The sequence below is a fragment of the Petromyzon marinus genome, chromosome 31 (genome assembly GCF_048934315.1).
Source record: "Petromyzon marinus isolate PM22_M1 ecotype Great Lakes invasive population chromosome 31, UKy_Petmar_22M1.pri1.0, whole genome shotgun sequence".
NCBI lineage: Eukaryota > Metazoa > Chordata > Hyperoartia > Petromyzontiformes > Petromyzontidae > Petromyzon > Petromyzon marinus.
Genome location: NC_133697.1, coordinates 2,282,630 through 2,300,044, shown reverse-complemented (window position 1 = coordinate 2,300,044; position 17,415 = coordinate 2,282,630). Strand labels below are relative to the sequence as shown.

At 51.2% G+C, this 17,415-nt stretch overlaps 4 protein-coding genes and 2 pseudogenes across 4 annotated transcripts; all 6 read right to left on the bottom strand.

Moving 5' to 3' along the window:
- Positions 1–1,674: 1,674 nt before the first annotated feature.
- On the bottom strand, positions 1,675–3,355 carry LOC142929531 (histone H1-like). Its single transcript, XM_076070954.1, has one exon. It carries the CDS (start codon positions 3,024–3,026, stop codon positions 2,370–2,372), a length of 657 nt encoding a protein of 218 aa, XP_075927069.1. The 5' UTR covers positions 3,027–3,355; the 3' UTR covers positions 1,675–2,369.
- Positions 3,356–5,200: 1,845 nt separating this feature from the next.
- On the bottom strand, positions 5,201–6,793 carry LOC142929408 (histone H2A-like; annotated as a pseudogene).
- Positions 6,794–7,543: 750 nt separating this feature from the next.
- LOC142929407 (histone H3) lies at positions 7,544–8,063 on the bottom strand. The gene has a single exon (XM_076070826.1). It carries the CDS (start codon positions 7,971–7,973, stop codon positions 7,563–7,565), a length of 411 nt encoding a protein of 136 aa, XP_075926941.1. The 5' UTR covers positions 7,974–8,063; the 3' UTR covers positions 7,544–7,562.
- Positions 8,064–10,268: 2,205 nt separating this feature from the next.
- LOC142929535 (histone H2B type 3-B-like) lies at positions 10,269–11,008 on the bottom strand (annotated as a pseudogene).
- Positions 11,009–11,931: 923 nt separating this feature from the next.
- On the bottom strand, positions 11,932–12,398 carry LOC142929536 (histone H4). The gene has a single exon (XM_076070958.1). The coding sequence runs from the start codon at positions 12,331–12,333 to the stop codon at positions 12,022–12,024; it is 312 nt and encodes a 103-aa protein (XP_075927073.1). The 5' UTR covers positions 12,334–12,398; the 3' UTR covers positions 11,932–12,021.
- A 683-nt stretch (positions 12,399–13,081) lies between these two features.
- LOC142929534 (histone H1-like) lies at positions 13,082–14,503 on the bottom strand. Its single transcript, XM_076070957.1, has one exon. The coding sequence runs from the start codon at positions 14,282–14,284 to the stop codon at positions 13,628–13,630; it is 657 nt and encodes a 218-aa protein (XP_075927072.1). The 5' UTR covers positions 14,285–14,503; the 3' UTR covers positions 13,082–13,627.
- Between the last annotated feature and the right edge of the window lie 2,912 nt (positions 14,504–17,415).

Genomic DNA, 17,415 nt, shown 5'->3' with positions numbered 1-17,415 from the left:
TACGGCAGCTGAAGAAATTCAACCTGCCAAAGACAATGATGGTGCAATTCTATACAGCGATCATTGAATCCATCCTCACCTCCTCCATAACCGTCTGGTACGCTGCTGCCACTGCCAAGGACAAGAGCAGACTGCAGCGTATCATCCACTCTGCTGAGAAGGTAATTGCCTGCAATCTACCGACCCTCGAGGACCTGCACACGACAAGGTCTATGAGGCGAGCGAGGAAGATTATGGCCGATTTCTCCCACCCTGGACACTCTCTGTTTCAGCTACTCCCCTCCGGCAGAAGGCTTCGGTCCATCAGGACCAAAACCTCACGCCATAAAAACAGTTTCTTCCCATCTGCTGCTGGCCTGTTAAACAAGGCCAAGGGCTAACACTGTTTTTAACATTTGATCTACATAACGACACGTTGCTGATATTAACTATGTTTCCCTATTTGTATTTTTAAATTATATCTTAAAGCTATTTTATATTCGATATTTATTTAATTTTATATACTTCAGCCCCTTAGTGTTAGACTTTTAACCCTTATTATAGTAAGACTTGTTTAAAACTTATTTAAGATTTTAGATTCCTATATGTTGAATGTATGCACCATCCTGCCAAAGTAAATTCCGTGTCGGTGTGAACTTACATGGCGAATAAAACCCTTTCTGATTCTGATGAGGAATTGGCGAGCAACAACCCATTAATAAACTTTCTTTCGTGAACGGTTTGGTAACACTGGCGTGCAAGCAGTTTAGAAGAGGTGTGTGGCTCTGAAAAGAGCCTTTGGGTTGGTTTAGTGCGCGAGAGAGAGGCACTAGGCCTCCGAAGCCGTAGAGAGTGCGGCCCTGGCGCTTGAGGGTGTAGACCACGTCCATGGCGGTGACGGTCTTGCGCTTGGCGTGCTCCGTGTAGGTGACGGCGTCTCACCTACGCTTCACACCGCCGCGGCGAGCGAGGCGGCGGATGGCGGGCTTGGTGATACCCTGGATGTTGTCGTGCAGCACCTTACGAAGGCGTTTTGCGCCTCCCTTACCGAGCCCCTTTACCGCCTTTCCCGCGTCCAGCCATTCCGACTAACTCTGCTTATCCTGCTGACAAAGCTCGCGAGAGATGGCGCGCCCAGCCTGCAGCAGCCGCCTTTATACCCGGAGCGTGGTGACGTCACCGACCACCTCTGCCCTCCGCGAAGGCTCCGCCTTAAACCTCTGACCTTTAACTCTGTGACGAAAAAAACCCTCTACCGTCGTCAATAACACTTCCTTGAAATGTATGAGACGTTCCGGGCAATGACCCTTCTTCGAAGCACTGTAATGATTTCGGCACACCCGCAGCGAACGCGAGAGGGACGCGATCTGTTACAAGATTGCACGTGGAGTGAATAATCGATCTAAGGTCTTGTTTTCAAGTAGAACAAGATGTGCAGCTAATCGGCTTCGAACACAAGTTGAGTGAACGTCACCAACTAGTCCAAAAGTAAGAAAGGCATTTAATAGGGTTTTTTCCCCTTTTTTCTTGCAACAAAGCTGAAACCTTATTACAATGGTTCGTGTATGCATTAACCACAATACCTGCAGTCAAAATGCAATCAAAAAACATACTATGATAATGTATAAAAACATTTTGGTACTGGCAAAGAAGGTCTAATGATGAAGATAAGACATTGCAAAAACAATGCGATAATTACGAATGGAAATAATTTTTTATTGAGAAGTGTAGATGGTGGACCGCAATTTTTACAAAACAAAAAATAGTGAAAAGGCGCAACGAACGAAAGGAGGCGAATTGAGTAAAGTTGTCTGGAATCAATACATTTTTAGACTAAATACCATATTTGGCACCAGTAACATCATAACGGAATGAAGAGGTTCAACACAATCAAAATTGGAGGTTCGTCAAGAATGCATCGATTTTGAATCTGGATTTAGATTAGAATCGGCAGCGAGAATGCGGACGTCGCTGAGATTACTCTGCACTCAGTTCGAGTGAGGGAGCTGCCACCTGCCTCGCCTGTTTATGATCCCTGCTTTCGGGCTCGATTACTCCCATCACATCAATGCTTAAAACACATCAAGTGGGTAAAATGTCAAGATAATTTGGCGAATGTACGTAACTTATCCTTCCACACAAATCCTCACGATTTAACTGCACCGTCGAGCTCCTTGATCAGGGCCGAGGCACGGCGAGCAACCATCGCCACGCCGTAAATGGGTTTGACTTACAGAATATGGCACGCATAAAGCTTCAATGCAATACACTGTCAGGTGTTAACGATTAACTAATTGAAGCGCAGCAACATCTGGTTCACTTTTTGAACTAAGTGGGTGGCTCTGAAAAGAGCCGTTGGGTGGAGGGAATCGCGCATCGTCCGATCGGATTCACTTCTTTAGCGCGGCCTTCTTGGGCTTGGCCACGGCCTTCTTGGGCTTGGCCACCTTGGGTTTGGCGGCCTTTGCCTTGACGGTCTTGGGCTTAGCGACCTTGGGCTTCGCAGCCTTGGGCTTGGCTGGGCTCTTTGCCGCCTTCTTGGGCTTAACAGCCGACTTCACCTTTTTGGGGCTCTTGGCAGCCGCGGACTTCTTTGCTTTCTTGGGAGACTTCTTGGGCGCGGCCTTGTTGGCTGCCGCAGGCTTCTTAACCTTCTTGGCTGCCGCGGGCTTTTTAGCTGCGCGCTTTGCCGTTGACGATTTGGGCTTCGCCTTTGCGGCAGCCTTTTCCTTCTTGTTGAGTTTGAAAGAGCCAGACGCGCCGCTGCCCTTCACTTGCGCCACGGCATCTTTGGCCACAAGCTTCTTGATGGCAAACTTCACGCGGGCATTGTTCTTCTCCACGTCGTATCCTCCGGCAGCGAGCGACTTTTTGAGCGCAGGAAGAGACACGCCGTTCCTCTCCTTGCTGCTGGCGAGAGCCTTGAGGATGAGCTCGGACACGCTGGGACCGACCTTCTTGGCCTTTGGAGCGGTGCGCTTCTTTTTGGGGCTTTTAAGCGCTGAAGTAGCCGCAGCTGGTGGTTGAGCAGGAGCAGTTTCCGCCATTTCAAAAGGTCGTTTTTATCGCCTCGCCTATTTGAAATCAGCGCTCTCACAAATTCATGACGAGCATCCTCCAGGCCCGAGGTTTATTATAGAAGCGGCGTAGAGTTTGTGCGGACGTCGCTGAGATCACCCAGCACTCTGCTCCGGTGAATGAGCTGCCACCATACTCGCCGTGTCAATCACCCCTGACTTTGGGCTCGATTACTCCCGTAACGTTCATACTTAAATGCATCTAGTTGATAAATTACCACGAATATCATTTCTTCAATGTACGTAACTTATGCAATCTACGACAATGTTCACGACTTAAATTATAATTCAAAACAAGTGAACAACCAACAGTTGGGAGAAATTGTTCGGACAGGGCAAAATACGACAATTGTCTTCACTATTTAAAACGCATTCGAATTTTTTGCAAGACAAAATGCTTCAACAGACTACTCATATTTAAGTCCAGCTAAATATTTTCAATTTAAATGTTGGCTCGCGCGCACGCGATTCCTACTCTCGCGCTCTGGTGAGGACTGCGCGTCATGTCAACCGTCCCTTGTCACCGAACTTTTAGATTTAACGTTTTAATCGTACTGTAAAATGAATAAATATATGGATTTTGAGATGGAACACAAACTGAAGCAAATTACTCAAAATTTACCTACATTAAACACGTAGTTTAACATATTACGTGGCAAGAGGTGAGTGGCTCATGATCGCTATGCACTGCAGAATGATTGCGCGCCTTGAACAAGCTCGAGGGACGGCGCGCAATCATCACCACTCACATTCAACTCAAGTGACTCTGTAGGGGCTGCTGCCCCCCGACTCCTCTCCCCCTTCCTCCTCTTCCTCCCTCCTCGCTGCTGCCGCTCGTAGCTTCGACCTCGCTGCCTCCGCATCCCCCCTGTGAGACGAAACTCTTGCCTGGCTCTCGGCCACCACGGGTCATTCACACACACTCCCAGACTCCTTGCACGGGAGTGCCCGTGCGCGCCGCTGCCCACACTCGGGTACGCGCAGCCACCCGCCCATATTGGCCACCTCGTGCACGCGCTAAAAATAGCCTTATTAATAATCCCGTGCGTACCCGTGCGAGTCTACCGTCGCTCACCACGTGCACGCGCAAAAAAATAGACCAGCTGCGGCGCGGGCGCTGGCGTGGGTAAGGAGCTACTACGCAGCCTCATTCGCCCACTCCCCCACGCTCAATTTACTAGGTAATATTCGCGCGTCAATCCCCGGCACACTACGGGCGATAATGCCTGCGCGTTAATTCCCGAGCGAACACGCGTGGGCGAGCGCAAACACGTGGGAAAATACGCACTAGCGCAAACACAGGGCACAATGACGCAGGAACTTCGGTCGGGTGCGCGCACACTGGCCGCCTCAATAGAGTTATTTGCGCGCAAATCTTCGTTTTACGACTAGTGGACTCACACCGCCATGCGCTCTTCCCACACTCGCAGACACCACACGACAAGGTTATTGACCACTAACAGTTTATTCTCGGCGAGTCCGAGGCTAATTATTACGTAGCCTGGAGTCAATATTAGTAGAATAACTAACCTGTGCCCGACGGTCTAAGACCCAATCTGTCCCGCCTATTTCGAATTAACCTCCCTAGGCTTTTACGCTTAAATCCCAACTCTCTCTTTCGTACTTGTGGTGCCACAGCAGCGAAGCCGCTCCGTCGGAGCCGTGCCTGCAACTGTGATGCCGCAGTAGCGAAGCCGTCCTGCCGACGCAGTGGCCGCGACGCCTCCACCTCCGAGCGACGGGGCCGACACTGCTCTTCCCTCACCACCCCCCACATGAACACACCCACACACCCCCACATAGAGCTCCGAGGGGAGGTCACGTGGCCGACAGGTTTTCACCTAAAAGCCCTCTCATGGGACCAAGCTTCACGGTTTCCTGCGACCAGGGAATTGGGCGACCTCCGCCGATGCCAACGTGCACCGCGGCGCCGTGACTTGGATTGTAATTGCATGGTCACGACGGGGCTGCTGAGCCACCGCGGGTAGAAAGCACACACAACACACACGGGTCAGCAGGCAGGTAGCGGAGGGACGGAGTCACGAACGACGGGAAAAACAGGGCCGATCCTCTGCTTGGGAGGACAGATGCGCTTGTTTAGAGGGTTAAAAGCGGACGTCTGAGAGAGCACCGGTCGGGGGAGAGTGGCGGGAAATCCGAGGCACCTGATTGGACGGGAGGCCAGCGGATTAGCACCGATTTATCTTTGATGTAGAGGACTTAAAAAAAAATAGGAGAGAAGGTAGGGATAGAGTTAGTTCGTATTGTACTCAAGCCAGGCTCGGGCCCGTCGACTTCCCAGGCACTCGAATGTCCGTGTGACGAGTCGAAGTGCAGCGAAGATCCGACCCATCATTTCAAGGAGTAAGCAAGCAATCTGTTGATGGAATTTATTGTTTAAGGGATCTGCGAGCCACCCTTACGCACATGCACCACGCAGACACGACATCTCCGCTCTCAGGAACACGCACCAATCACACGCGCGGGAATAATCTGGACGAGTCAAAAGTTAAAGGACAAATGACGGCACCAGGTCCAGAGGCGTACTAGACGTGGATGTGTATTGGGAGCAAGGGCGGAGAGGTTAAAGGGGGCTGTGGGACGGGTGTTAGGGGTTGGTTTGGAACGAGTGTTGCTGTGCGTTGGTGAATTCAAGCAGTATTTCAACTATTCTACGAATCCTCTTCATTTGTTTGAAGGCGAGAAAAGTACCAAGGTGTTCATAACGATGCAAAAAAACTCGAAATCCTAAGCTACTTATGTCACGTGTCAATCATTAATTATAACTCAATACTGTAGTAAATTATTCATTGTGAAGGAGTTGTAGAATGGTTAAAGCACTTATTTATTGCAACAACGCACAGCAACACACGTCCAAGTCCCTTTTAAGCCCTCCATCGCTCATTTCCAGAAAAAAAAACTTCAGTCAATTCGTGCGTGTGTACTGTAAGGTGATGGCGTCAAATAGCCTATGCCATCTGACCGCTCAAAAAGAACGGGTTTTTTTTTCTTAAAAAGACAATACTTTCTTAAAATACTAACGCCCTCAATTTATTCTAAACCATGTTTTATGATTGATGCAATGTTGGAATGCTGCTCAAACACCGTTCCTAAATTAGAGAAAAGGGGTATCTATAATGAGCAGAGCATTCGTTTAATTGCGAGTAATTTGGGACGAGGGCCACGAGACGACGGTGTCCTTACTAATAACACAACCCCTGTGTACGACTGTCCGAGCTCTTTGCAAGGAAGGGGGAGGCTCTGAAAAGAGCCGTTGTTGTGGTGGTAGAGGCGGCGGCGCGTTCACTTCTTTGCCTGAGAGGTCTTCTTGGGCAGCAGCACGGCCTGGATGTTTGGCAACACACCGCCCTGTGCGATGGTCACGCCGCCCATGAGCTTGTTCAGCTCCTCGTCGTTGCGCACGGCGAGCTGCAGGTGTCGGGGGATGATCCTCGTCTTCTTGTTGTCGCGGGCGGCATTGCCAGCCAGCTCGAGGATCTCGGCAGAGGTACTCGAGCACGGTTGCCAGGTAGACGGGTGCTCCAGCGCCGACCCGCTGGGCGTAATTGCCCTTGCGGAGCAGCCTGTGAATGCGGCCCACGGGGAACTGCAGGCCGGCGCGGGAAGAGCGGGACTTTGCCTTTGCGCGAGATTTGCCACCGGTCTTGCCGCGTCCTGGCATGGTGAGGGGACCGAGACTACTAAAAGCACTTGAGACAAAGCAAGCACAAGTTGTGATGATCATCCGCAACCCCCTTGAGTGACTTTTATAGCTGAGAAGAGGATCGTAGAGCGCGTCGCTGCTGAATGGCTCCTCTCGTTCGGTCCCGCCCTCTCCTGAGAGACCAATGAAAAGCCGGGATGCGAGGATTCGATGTTGACTTTAATTATATATATCCATATATATTTTATGCGGACACAGCTTATGAATGAAACAATGCGATACAGTTAACCGTAAACAAATTCAGCGGCAAGCTGATTCCGCCACTATCAATGTATTATTTATTATAATCATCATTTGAGGGACCTCATTGGTTATAAGAAATCATTGTGATAGCCTTGAGCTCATGATTGATATCCCACGCGCCTATACGGTGTATTTATATATTAATTTAACCGCCTCTTCAGGCAATGCCTAGAAATATGTGCGTGAATAACTCGGTCTCTTAGTTTGCAAAATGCGAACGTATTTTCAGTTTGAGCTTTAAAGAGCGTTTAATAGTTCATGTATTTCACCGAAATCAGCCGTTTACTGTACATTATGTAGACATGGTTCCACAACGCTTAAATACAACACGGACTTGTGATATTGCAAAATATGAGCAGAGGGGTATAGAAAATGAACTTGGTCGCTTAAGCCTTGCGACTCGTGATAGCCGTGACTGGCAAACGAAGGTCGCCGTAACAGGCATGCGGACTTTAAAGGACACACAAGTTAGCTTTTTCATGCGAAAGTGGTGGCTCTGAAAAGAGCCTGTGTTGTGCTTTGAGGGCCGAGCTGGGCGATCAAGCGCGCTCGCCACGAATGCGGCGGGCGAGCTGAATGTCCTTGGGCATGATGGTGACGCGCTTGGCGTGGATGGCGCACAGGTTGGTGTCCTCGAAGAGCGCAACAAGGTACGCTTCGCTGGCCTCCTGCAGAGCCATGACAGCGGAGCTCTGGAAGCGCAGGTCGGTCTTGAAGTCCTGCGCGATCTCCCTGACGAGGCGCTGGAAGGGCAGTTTGCGGATGAGCAACTCGGTGGACTTCTGGTAACGGCGGATCTCGCGCAGAGCGACGGTGCCGGGCCTGTAGCGGTGAGGCTTCTTGACGCCGCCCGTGGCCGGAGCGCTCTTTCGGGCTGCCTTTGTGGCGAGCTGCTTGCGTGGAGCCTTGCCGCCCGTGGACTTACGAGCCGTCTGCTTGGTACGAGCCATGGCTTGGTAAGAGCAAAGATATTCTCACAGGCGGGGAGAAGGCGGCTTATGTAGCGCAGAGCGCGTGCTCACTGGTCAGCGGAGTCGTGACGTGCGAAGAGGGGCGTGCTGGTTGGTTGGCAGCGTGCACTGATCTCGAGTCGTGAACTCCTCTTCTTAATCAACATAATGTGCATAGTTTGTATCATTTCAGAATGCCGCATCACAATGCAGTAGTACCTTTGAGCGCCGTAGATGTCTTTAACGGATTTTCTTTTCTCAAGCAAAAACCTTTCCGAAAACAACTTTACAGTGCTCTGCATCAATCTAAATAAAGTGAAGAAACTGCACTTTATTGGAAACAATAATACGCAAAAATGCCGGAAAGAGGTGATCACAGGGATATATATTGTGATGCCGCCGCCACGGAGCCGATCGGCGGGTGGCCCACCTGCGATCTCGCCGCTCCGAGCGGCGAGGCCGACATTGCTCCACCCCACCACCTCCCCCCCCCCCCCACCGGAACACACACGCACGCACTCCCCCCCACCATTAGAGCGCGTGGGGAGACACCCTGGCCGACAGGTTTTCACCCAGAAGCCCTCGTAAAGGGATAATCTTCACGGTTTCCTGCAGCCAGGGAATTGGACGGTCTCCCCCGACGCTAACACCCACCGCGGCGCCGTGACTTTGGTTGTAATTACATGGTCACGACGGGGCTGCCGAGCCACCGCGGGTAGACAGCACACACAACACACACGGGTCAGCAGGCAGGTAGGAGGGCAGAGCCACGAGCGGCGGGAAAGCAGGGTCGCCCTCTGGCTGGAGGGTCGCTGAGCAGGTAAATTTAGATGCGGACGTCGCTGAAAGCAACGGCCCGGGGGATGCTGGGATACAGATGGGCCTACCGATTGGCGGGTGATCCCAGCGAGCTGATTGGCCCGCGAGTCGGCACCAGGTAGCCCCTTTGATGTAGAAAGAATAAAGCGGGTCAGGGCGAAAGAAAAAGGTTCTCTGGCTACTCGAGTCGACCCCAGGTCCGTCAACTCCCGAGTCCAGCCGCGCGAACGGCCGTGGGACGTATCGACGCGCCGCGAGGACCAGACGGCAGTGACGACGAACCGTGAGTAAGAGAGAGAGAGAGGGAGTTGGGACTTAGCTTAAGAGCAAAACAGGAGAGGGTAAAGGGGAGGACAGGTAGAGTGTAGTGCCGACTATCGAGAGATAGATTGGTCCTGCCCCGCTGATCCCGACTGACTCGGTTAAATAAGGGCTCGCCGGCGCGGTGGAATAAATCGTCGGCGGTTACATAACGGACTGGTGTGGTTTTTGCGGAAGCGTGGGTCCGCTTACTGTCGCGGTGGTCGTTACATAACAGACTGGTGTGGTTTTTGCGCGGGTGTGGAAAGAGAGTGGAAGCGTGGGTGAGCTTGCTGTTTGCGGCGGTCGCCGCGTGTGTGGAGCGGCGCCGCGTGGAGTGTGTGCGCTACCAACCGTCGGCTGGGGACTCCCACGTTGCGAGCGGATACCCATCTCGCACGCATGCCCATCGCATAGCCCTTTAAACCCGTTTAATCCAATCCCCCCAATCGTCGGAGTGAGCACGAACGACGTCGCTTACCCTCCGACCTTTAACCCCCCGGTTACCCGCGTGTGATTGGTGCGTGGGACTGCGCGGGCGGGGAGCGTCGCGTTTGGGTGCCGGCGAAGCGCTAGCGGGTCCCAGGGAGGTCGAGGGTGATGCCCCACCGGCAGGAGACCCCGACTCGGGGGGGGACGGCACAGGGGGGGGAACAGGAGCGCGACGACCTTTCCCCGCACAAAGAGGAGTGCGGCGGCGGCAGCTCCCACACTAGTGGAGAGTCTGGGAGCGTCGGGACTTCGCGGACAGGGTCGCAGGCAGGGGAGGTCCCGGGGGCCGGCGACCCTAACAATATCTATTCTCTTGGCATTGAGATGATCATCAGTTATACTGCACGAGTCATCCATGCTAGGCGCTTACTTTTATATATACGTGCAAAATGTTAGTTCGTGCCCGAAAATACATTTAAACTAGGTTGTATTTCACTTCTTGTAAAAATTAAAAAATCACGATCACTGAAGTATAAATTCGCCCCATGAGAAATTGTCGCCTATTCCGATATCGCGTTCACACTATGCTTTGCCGTGACAACCAGGAATTAAATATATTGCAGTGCAAGGTTATGGCGCCACATATCCAATGTTATATCTGGATCGGATGCAGATGACATCAATGGTGAATATGATGTGGCATATATATTGTTATTGCTTTTTTTCACGTGGGTACAGGTAAAAATGCGCTGGATCTCTCCATTTCACTCAATGAACGATGTCCGCGTGAACTGAGAGCGGGGACGCTGCTGCATTCGGCAGCAGCAGACGGCGCCTCGCGTCACCGCGAGTCCCGAGCGCCCGGCTGCGACTCCAGCCCGGTCTACGCTGACGAGAAATCGGCGCGCAACGTCAAAACTCTGGACAAGTGCTCTATGTTTGAAGTTTCGTTTTGCGCTCCTGCTAACACTGGCACAAGCAGGTTCGGAGATGTGGGTGGCTCTGAAAAGAGCCTTTGTAATTAATGATTGAGTCGAGGCTTCACTTGGAGCTCGTGTACTTGGTGACGGCCTTGGTGCCCTCCGACACGGCGTGCTTGGCCAGCTCGCCGGGGAGCAGCAGTCGCACTGCGGTCTGGATCTCCCGAGGTGATGGTGGAGCGCTTGTTGTAGTGCGCCAAGCGGGACGCCTCGGAAGCGATGCGCTCGAAGATGTCGTTGACGAACGAGTTCATGATGCTCATGGCCTTGGACGAGATGCCGGTATCGGGGTGCACCTGCTTCATCACCTTATAGATGTAAATTGCGTAGCTCTCCTTCCTGCGGTGGCGTCGCTTCTTGCCATCCTTGCGCGTAGCCTTGGTCACGGCCTTCTTGGAGCCCTTCTTGGGGGCAGGAACCTTCGCCGGCCCAGCGCTCTTTGATGCAGGAGGATCGGGCATATCGCCGCGTCCAGCTGTAGCACGTCAGAAAGGACGAGAACGAGTGTGCCTGTCGTACGCGCTTTTATCTACTTTTATAGGAGGCGAGATGCAAATTAGAGGATTGTAGTGCGCGGCGCTGCGGAGTGGCTCTTTTAGTACCATCCCTCTCCATCAGCCTCCAATGAGAAACGCGGACGCGATGTTCACTTTAATATCGTTAATTTTTTTTACTGCAAAAAAGACTTGTGAATATAACACAATGTAATGTACAAACATGTATATTAGTGAATTGCAGCCATGGCATTGCTTTTGTTTTAAAAAGGATGACAAGAAAACCCAATGCAGTATTGTGTTTTTTGTTTTTTAGCGTGGCGTTTTTGCTTCTTGTTTTTGTTTCACAACTCGTCTAATACAGCACGGGCGTTTTATGAACGCAATTTGGAAAAATACATGCGCTCGGTGTGGAAAAATAACTTCGCTGTTGTGCTGTATTTTACGGGTGGAGATTAGCATTCTGGCGCGCTACGTCAATTAAAACGAGTGTGCTGTAAGATTGTGGCGCCAAATGCTCTACGTAATATCGGAATCGGCTGCAGCTGAAAATAATTCACGCAAAAATACCAGAAATGTGTACTGTATTAACGCGTTCAAGAATTGCGCCTTGTTAAATGTGACGTGTCTTGAATAGTGATTTCTTTCATTCATTTGGAAGCAGATGAAGATTCGCTAACTCAACAAGCAAACGATCTCTGCGTGAACCTCAGTTCTCAGTTTAATTCATTTGGTTAAGCCCTGTGAGCTATTCGGCTCTTGAATCGAGTGCAACCGCAACACGCAAAAAACATGAACAAGAAAACATCGTAACCGAGCAGAGGCAGCAGACGGCACCTCGAGCCACCGCGCGTCCACGAGAAGAGCCCGGTTCACGCTCCTGAGGAATTGGCGAGCAACAACCCATTAATAAAGTGTTTCTTTCGTGAACGGTTTGGCAACACTGGCGTGCAAGCAGTTTAGAAGAGGTGTGTGGCTCTGAAAAGAGCCTTTGGGTTGGTTTAGTGCGCGAGAGATAGGCACTCAGCCTCCGAAGCCGTAGAGAGTGCGGCCCTGGCGCTTGAGGGCGTAGACCACGTCCATGGCGGTGACGGTCTTGCGCTTGGCGTGCTCCGTGTAGGTGACGGCGTCGCGGATGACGTTCTCAAGGAAGACCTTCAGGACGCCGCGGGTCTCTTCGTAGATGAGGCCCGAGATGCGCTTCACACCGCCCCGGCGAGCGAGGCGGCGGATGGCGGGCTTGGTGATTCCCTGGATGTTGTCGCGCAGCACCTTACGATGGCGTTTTGCGCCTCCCTTACCGAGCCCCTTACCACCTTTCCCGCGTCCAGACATTCCGACTAACTCTGCTATCCTGCTGACAAAGCTCGCGAGAGATGGCGCGCCCAGCCTGCAGCAGCCGCCTTTATACCCAGAGCGTGGTGACGTCACCGACCACCTCTGCCCTCCGCGAAGGCTCCGCCTTAAACCTCTGACCTTTAACTCTGTGACGAAAAAAACCCTCTACCGTCGTCAATAACACTTCCTTGAAATGTATGAGACGTTCCGGGCAATGACCCTTCTTCGAAGCACTGTAATGATTTCGGCACACCCGCAGCGAACGCGAGAGGGACGCGATCTGTTGCAAGATTGCACGTGGAGTGAATAATCGATCTAAGGTCTTGTTTTCAAGTAGAACAAGATGTGCAGCTAATCGGCTTCCAACACAATGGTTGAGTGAACGTCACCAACTAGTCCAAAAGTAAGAAAGGCATTTAATAGGGTTTTTTCCCCTTTTTTCTTGCAACAAAGCTGAAACCTTTTTACAATGATTCGTGTATGCATTAACCACAATACCTGCAGTCAAAATGCAATCAAAAAACATACTATGATAATATATAAAAACATTTTGGTACTGGCAAAGGTCTAATGATGAAGATAAGACATTGTAAAAACAATGCGATAATTACGAATTAAATTATTTTTAATTGAGAAGTGTAGATGGTGGACCGCAATTTTTACAAAACAAAAAATAGTGAAAAGGCGCAACGAACGAAAGGAGGCAAATTGAGTAAAGTTGTCTGGAATCAATACATTTATAGACTAAATACCAGTAACATCATGACGGAATGAAGAGGTTCAACACAATCAAAATTGGAGGTTCGTCAAGAATGCATCGATTTTGAATCTGGATTTAGATTAGAATCGGCAGCGAGAATGCGGACGTCGCTGAGATTACTCTGCACTCAGTTCGAGTGAGGGAGCTGCCACCTGCCTCGCCTGTTTATGATCCCTGCTTTCGGGCTCGATTACTCCCATCACATCAATGCTTAAAACACATCAAGTGGGTAAAATGTCAAGATAATTTGGCGAATGTACGTAACTTATCCAATCTACACAAATCCTCACGATTTAACTGCACCGTCGAGCTCCTTGATCAGGGCCGAGGCACGGCGAGCAACCATCGCCACGCCGTAAATGGGTTTGACTTACAGAATATGGCACGCATAAAGCTTCAATGCAATACACTGTCAGGTGTTAACGATTAACTAATTGAAGCGCAGCAACATCTGGTTCACTTTTTGAACTAAGTGGGTGGCTCTGAAAAGAGCCGTTGGGGTGGAGGGAATCGCGCATCGTCCGATCGGATTCACTTCTTTAGCGCGGACTTCTTGGGCTTGGCCACGGCCTTCTTGGGCTTGGCCACCTTGGGTTTGGCGGCCTTTGCCTTGACGGTCTTGGGCTTAGCGACCTTGGGCTTCGCAGCCTTGGGCTTGGCTGGGCTCTTTGCCGCCTTCTTGGGCTTAACAGCCGACTTCACCTTTTTGGGGCTCTTGGCAGCCGCGGACTTCTTTGCTTTCTTGGGAGACTTCTTGGGCGTGGCCTTCTTGGCTGCCGCAGGCTTCTTCACCTTCTTGGCTGCCGCGGGCTTTTTAGCTGCGGGCTTTGCCGTTGACGATTTGGGCTTCGCCTTTGCGGCAGCCTTTTCCTTCTTGTTGAGTTTGAAAGAGCCAGACGCGCCGCTGCCCTTCACTTGCGCCACGGCATCTTTGGCCACGAGCTTCTTGATGGCAAACTTCACGCGGGCATTGTTCTTCTCCACGTCGTATCCTCCGGCAGCGAGCGACTTTTTGAGCGCAGGAAGAGACACGCCGTTCCTCTCCTTGCTGCTGGCGAGAGCCTTGAGGATGAGCTCGGACACGCTAGGGCCGACCTTCTTGGCCTTTGGAGCGGTGCGCTTCTTCTTGGGGCTTTTAAGCGCTGAAGTAGCCGCAGCTGGTGGTTGAGCAGGAGCAGTTTCCACCATTTCAAAACGTCGTTTTAATCGCCTCGCCTATTTGAAATCAGCGCTCTCACAAATTCATGACGAGCATCCTCCAGGCCCGAGGTTTATTATAGAAGCGGCGTAGAGTTTGTGCGGACGTCGCTGAGATCACCCAGCACTCAGCTCCGGGAGAATGAGCTGCCACCATACTCGCCGTGTCAATCACCCCTGCCTTTGGGCTCGATTACTCCCGTAACGTTCATACTTAAATGCATCTAGTTGATAAATTACCACGAATATCATTTCTTCAATGTACGTAACTTATGCAATCTACGACAATGTTCACGATTTAAATTATAATTCAAAACAAGTGAACAACCAACAGTTGGGAGAAATTGTTCGGACAGGGCAAAATACGATAATTGTCTTCACTATTTAAAACGCATTCGAATTTTTTGCAAGACAAAATGCTTCAACAGACTACTCATATTTAAGTCCAGCTAAATATTTTCAATTTAAATGTTGGCTCGCGCGCACGCGATTCCTACTCTCGCGCTCTGGTGAGGACTGCGCGTCATGTCAACCGTCCCTTGTCACCGAACTTTTAGATTTAACGTTTTAATCGTACTTTAAAATGAATAAATGCATGGATTTTGAGATGGAACACAAACTGAAGCAAATTACTCAAAATTTACCTACATTAAACACGTAGTTTAACATATTACGTGGCAAGAGGTGAGTGGCTCATGGTCACTATGCACTGCAGAATGATTGCGCGCCTTGAACAAGCTCGAGGCACGGCGCGCAATCATCACCACTCACATTCAACTCAAGTGACTCTGTAGGGGCTGCTGCCCCCCGACTCCTCTCCCCCTTCCTCCTCTTCCTCCCTCCTCGCTGCTGCCGCTCGTAGCTTCGACCTCGCTGCCTCCGCATCCCCCCTGTGAGACGAAACTCTTGCCTGGCTCTCGGCCACCACGGGTCATTCACACACACTCCCAGACTCCTTGCACGGGAGTGCCCGTGCGCGCCGCTGCCCACACTCGGGTACGCGCAGCCATCCGCCCCTATTGGCCACCTCGTGCACGCGCTAAAAATAGCCTTATTAATAATCCGGTGCGTACCCGTGCGAGTCTACCGTCGCTCACCACGTGCACGCGCAAAAAAATAGACCAGCTGCGGCGCGGGCGCTGGCGTGTGTAAGGAGCTACTACGCAGCCTCATTCGCCCACTCCCCCACGCTCAATTTACTAGGTAATATTCGCGCATCAATCCCCGGCACACTACGGGCGATAATGCCTGCGCGTTAATTCCCGAGCGAACACGCGTGGGCGAGCGCAAACACGTGGGAAAATACGCACTAGCGCAAACACAGGGCACAATGACGCAGGAACTTCGGTCGGGTGCGCGCACACTGGCCGCCTCAATAGAGTTATTTGCGCGCAAATCTTCGTTTTACGACTAGCGGACTCACACCGCCATGCGCTCTTTCCACACTCGCAGACACCACACGACAAGGTTATTGATCACTAACAGTTTATTCTCGGCGAGTCCCAGGCTAATTATTACGTAGCCCGGAGTCAATATTAGTAGAATAACTAACCTGTTCCCGACGGTCTAAGACCCAATCTGTCCCGCCTATTTCGAATTAACCTCCCTAGGCATTTACGCTTAAATCCCAACTCTCTCTTTCATACTTGTGGTGCCACAGCAGCGAAGCCGCTCCGTCGGAGCCGTGCCTGCAACTGTGATGTCGCAGCAGCGAAGCCGTCCTGCCGACGCCGTGGACGCGACGCCGCCACCTCCGAGCGACGGGGCCGACACTGCTCTTCCCTCACCACCCCCCACATGAACACACACACACACCCCTACATAGAGCGCCGAGGGGAGGTCACGTTCGCCGACAGGTTTTCACCTAAAAGCCCTCTCATGGGACCAAGCTTCACGGTTTCCTGCGACCAGGGAATTGGGCGACGTCCCCCGATGCTAACGTGCACCACGGCGCCGTGACTTGGATTGTAATTACATGGTCACGACGGGGCTGCTGAGCCACCGCGGGTAGAAAGCACACACAACACACACGGGTCAGCAGGCAGGTAGCGGAGGGACGGAGTCACGAACGACGGGAAAAACAGGGCCGATCCTCTGATTGGGAGGACAGATGCGCTTGTTTAGAGGGTAAAAAGGGGACGTCTGAGAGAGCACCGGTCGGGGGAGAGTGGCGGGAAATCCGAGGCACCTGATTGGACGGGAGGCCAGCGGATTAGCACCGATTTATATTTGATGTAGAGGATTTTAAAAAAATAGGAGAGACGGTAGGGATAGAGTTAGTTCGTATTGTACTCAGGCCAGGCTCGGGCCCGTCGACTTCCCAGCCACTCGAATGTCCGTGTGACGAGTCGAAGTGCAGCGAGGATCCGACCCATCATTTCAAGGAGTAAGCAAGCAATCTGTTGATGGAATGTATTGTTTAAGGAATCTGCGAGCCACCCTTACGCACATGCACCACGCAGACACGACATCTCCGCTCTCAGGAACACGCACCAATCACACGCGCGGTAATAAGCTGGACGGGTCAGGGGTTAACGGACAAATGACGGCACAAGGTCCAGAGGCGTACTAGACGTGGATGTGTATTGGGAGCAAGGGCGGAGAGGTTAAAGGGGGCTGTGGGACGGGTGTTAGGGGTTGGTTTGGAACGAGTGTTGCTGTGCGTTGGTGAATTCAAGCAGTGTTTCAACTATTCTACGAATCCTCTTCATTTGTTTGAAGGCAATAAAAGTACCAAGGTGTTCATAACGATGCAAAAAAACTCGAAATCCTAAGCTACTTATGTCACATGTCAATCATTAATTATAACTCAATACTGTAGTAAATTATTCATTGTGAAGGAGTTGTAGAATGGTTAAAGCACTTTTTTATTGCACCAACGCACTGCAACACACGTCCCAATCCCTTTTAAGCCCTCCATCGCTCATTTCCGGAAAAAAAAACTTTAGTCAATTCGTGCGTGTGTACTGTAAGGTGATGGCGTCAAAGAGCCTATGCCATCTGACCGCTCAAAAACGGGGTTTTTTTTCTTAAAAAGACAATACTTTCTTAAAATACTAATGCCCTCAATTTATTCTAAGCCATGTTTAATGATTGATGCAATGTTGGAATGCTGCTCAAAC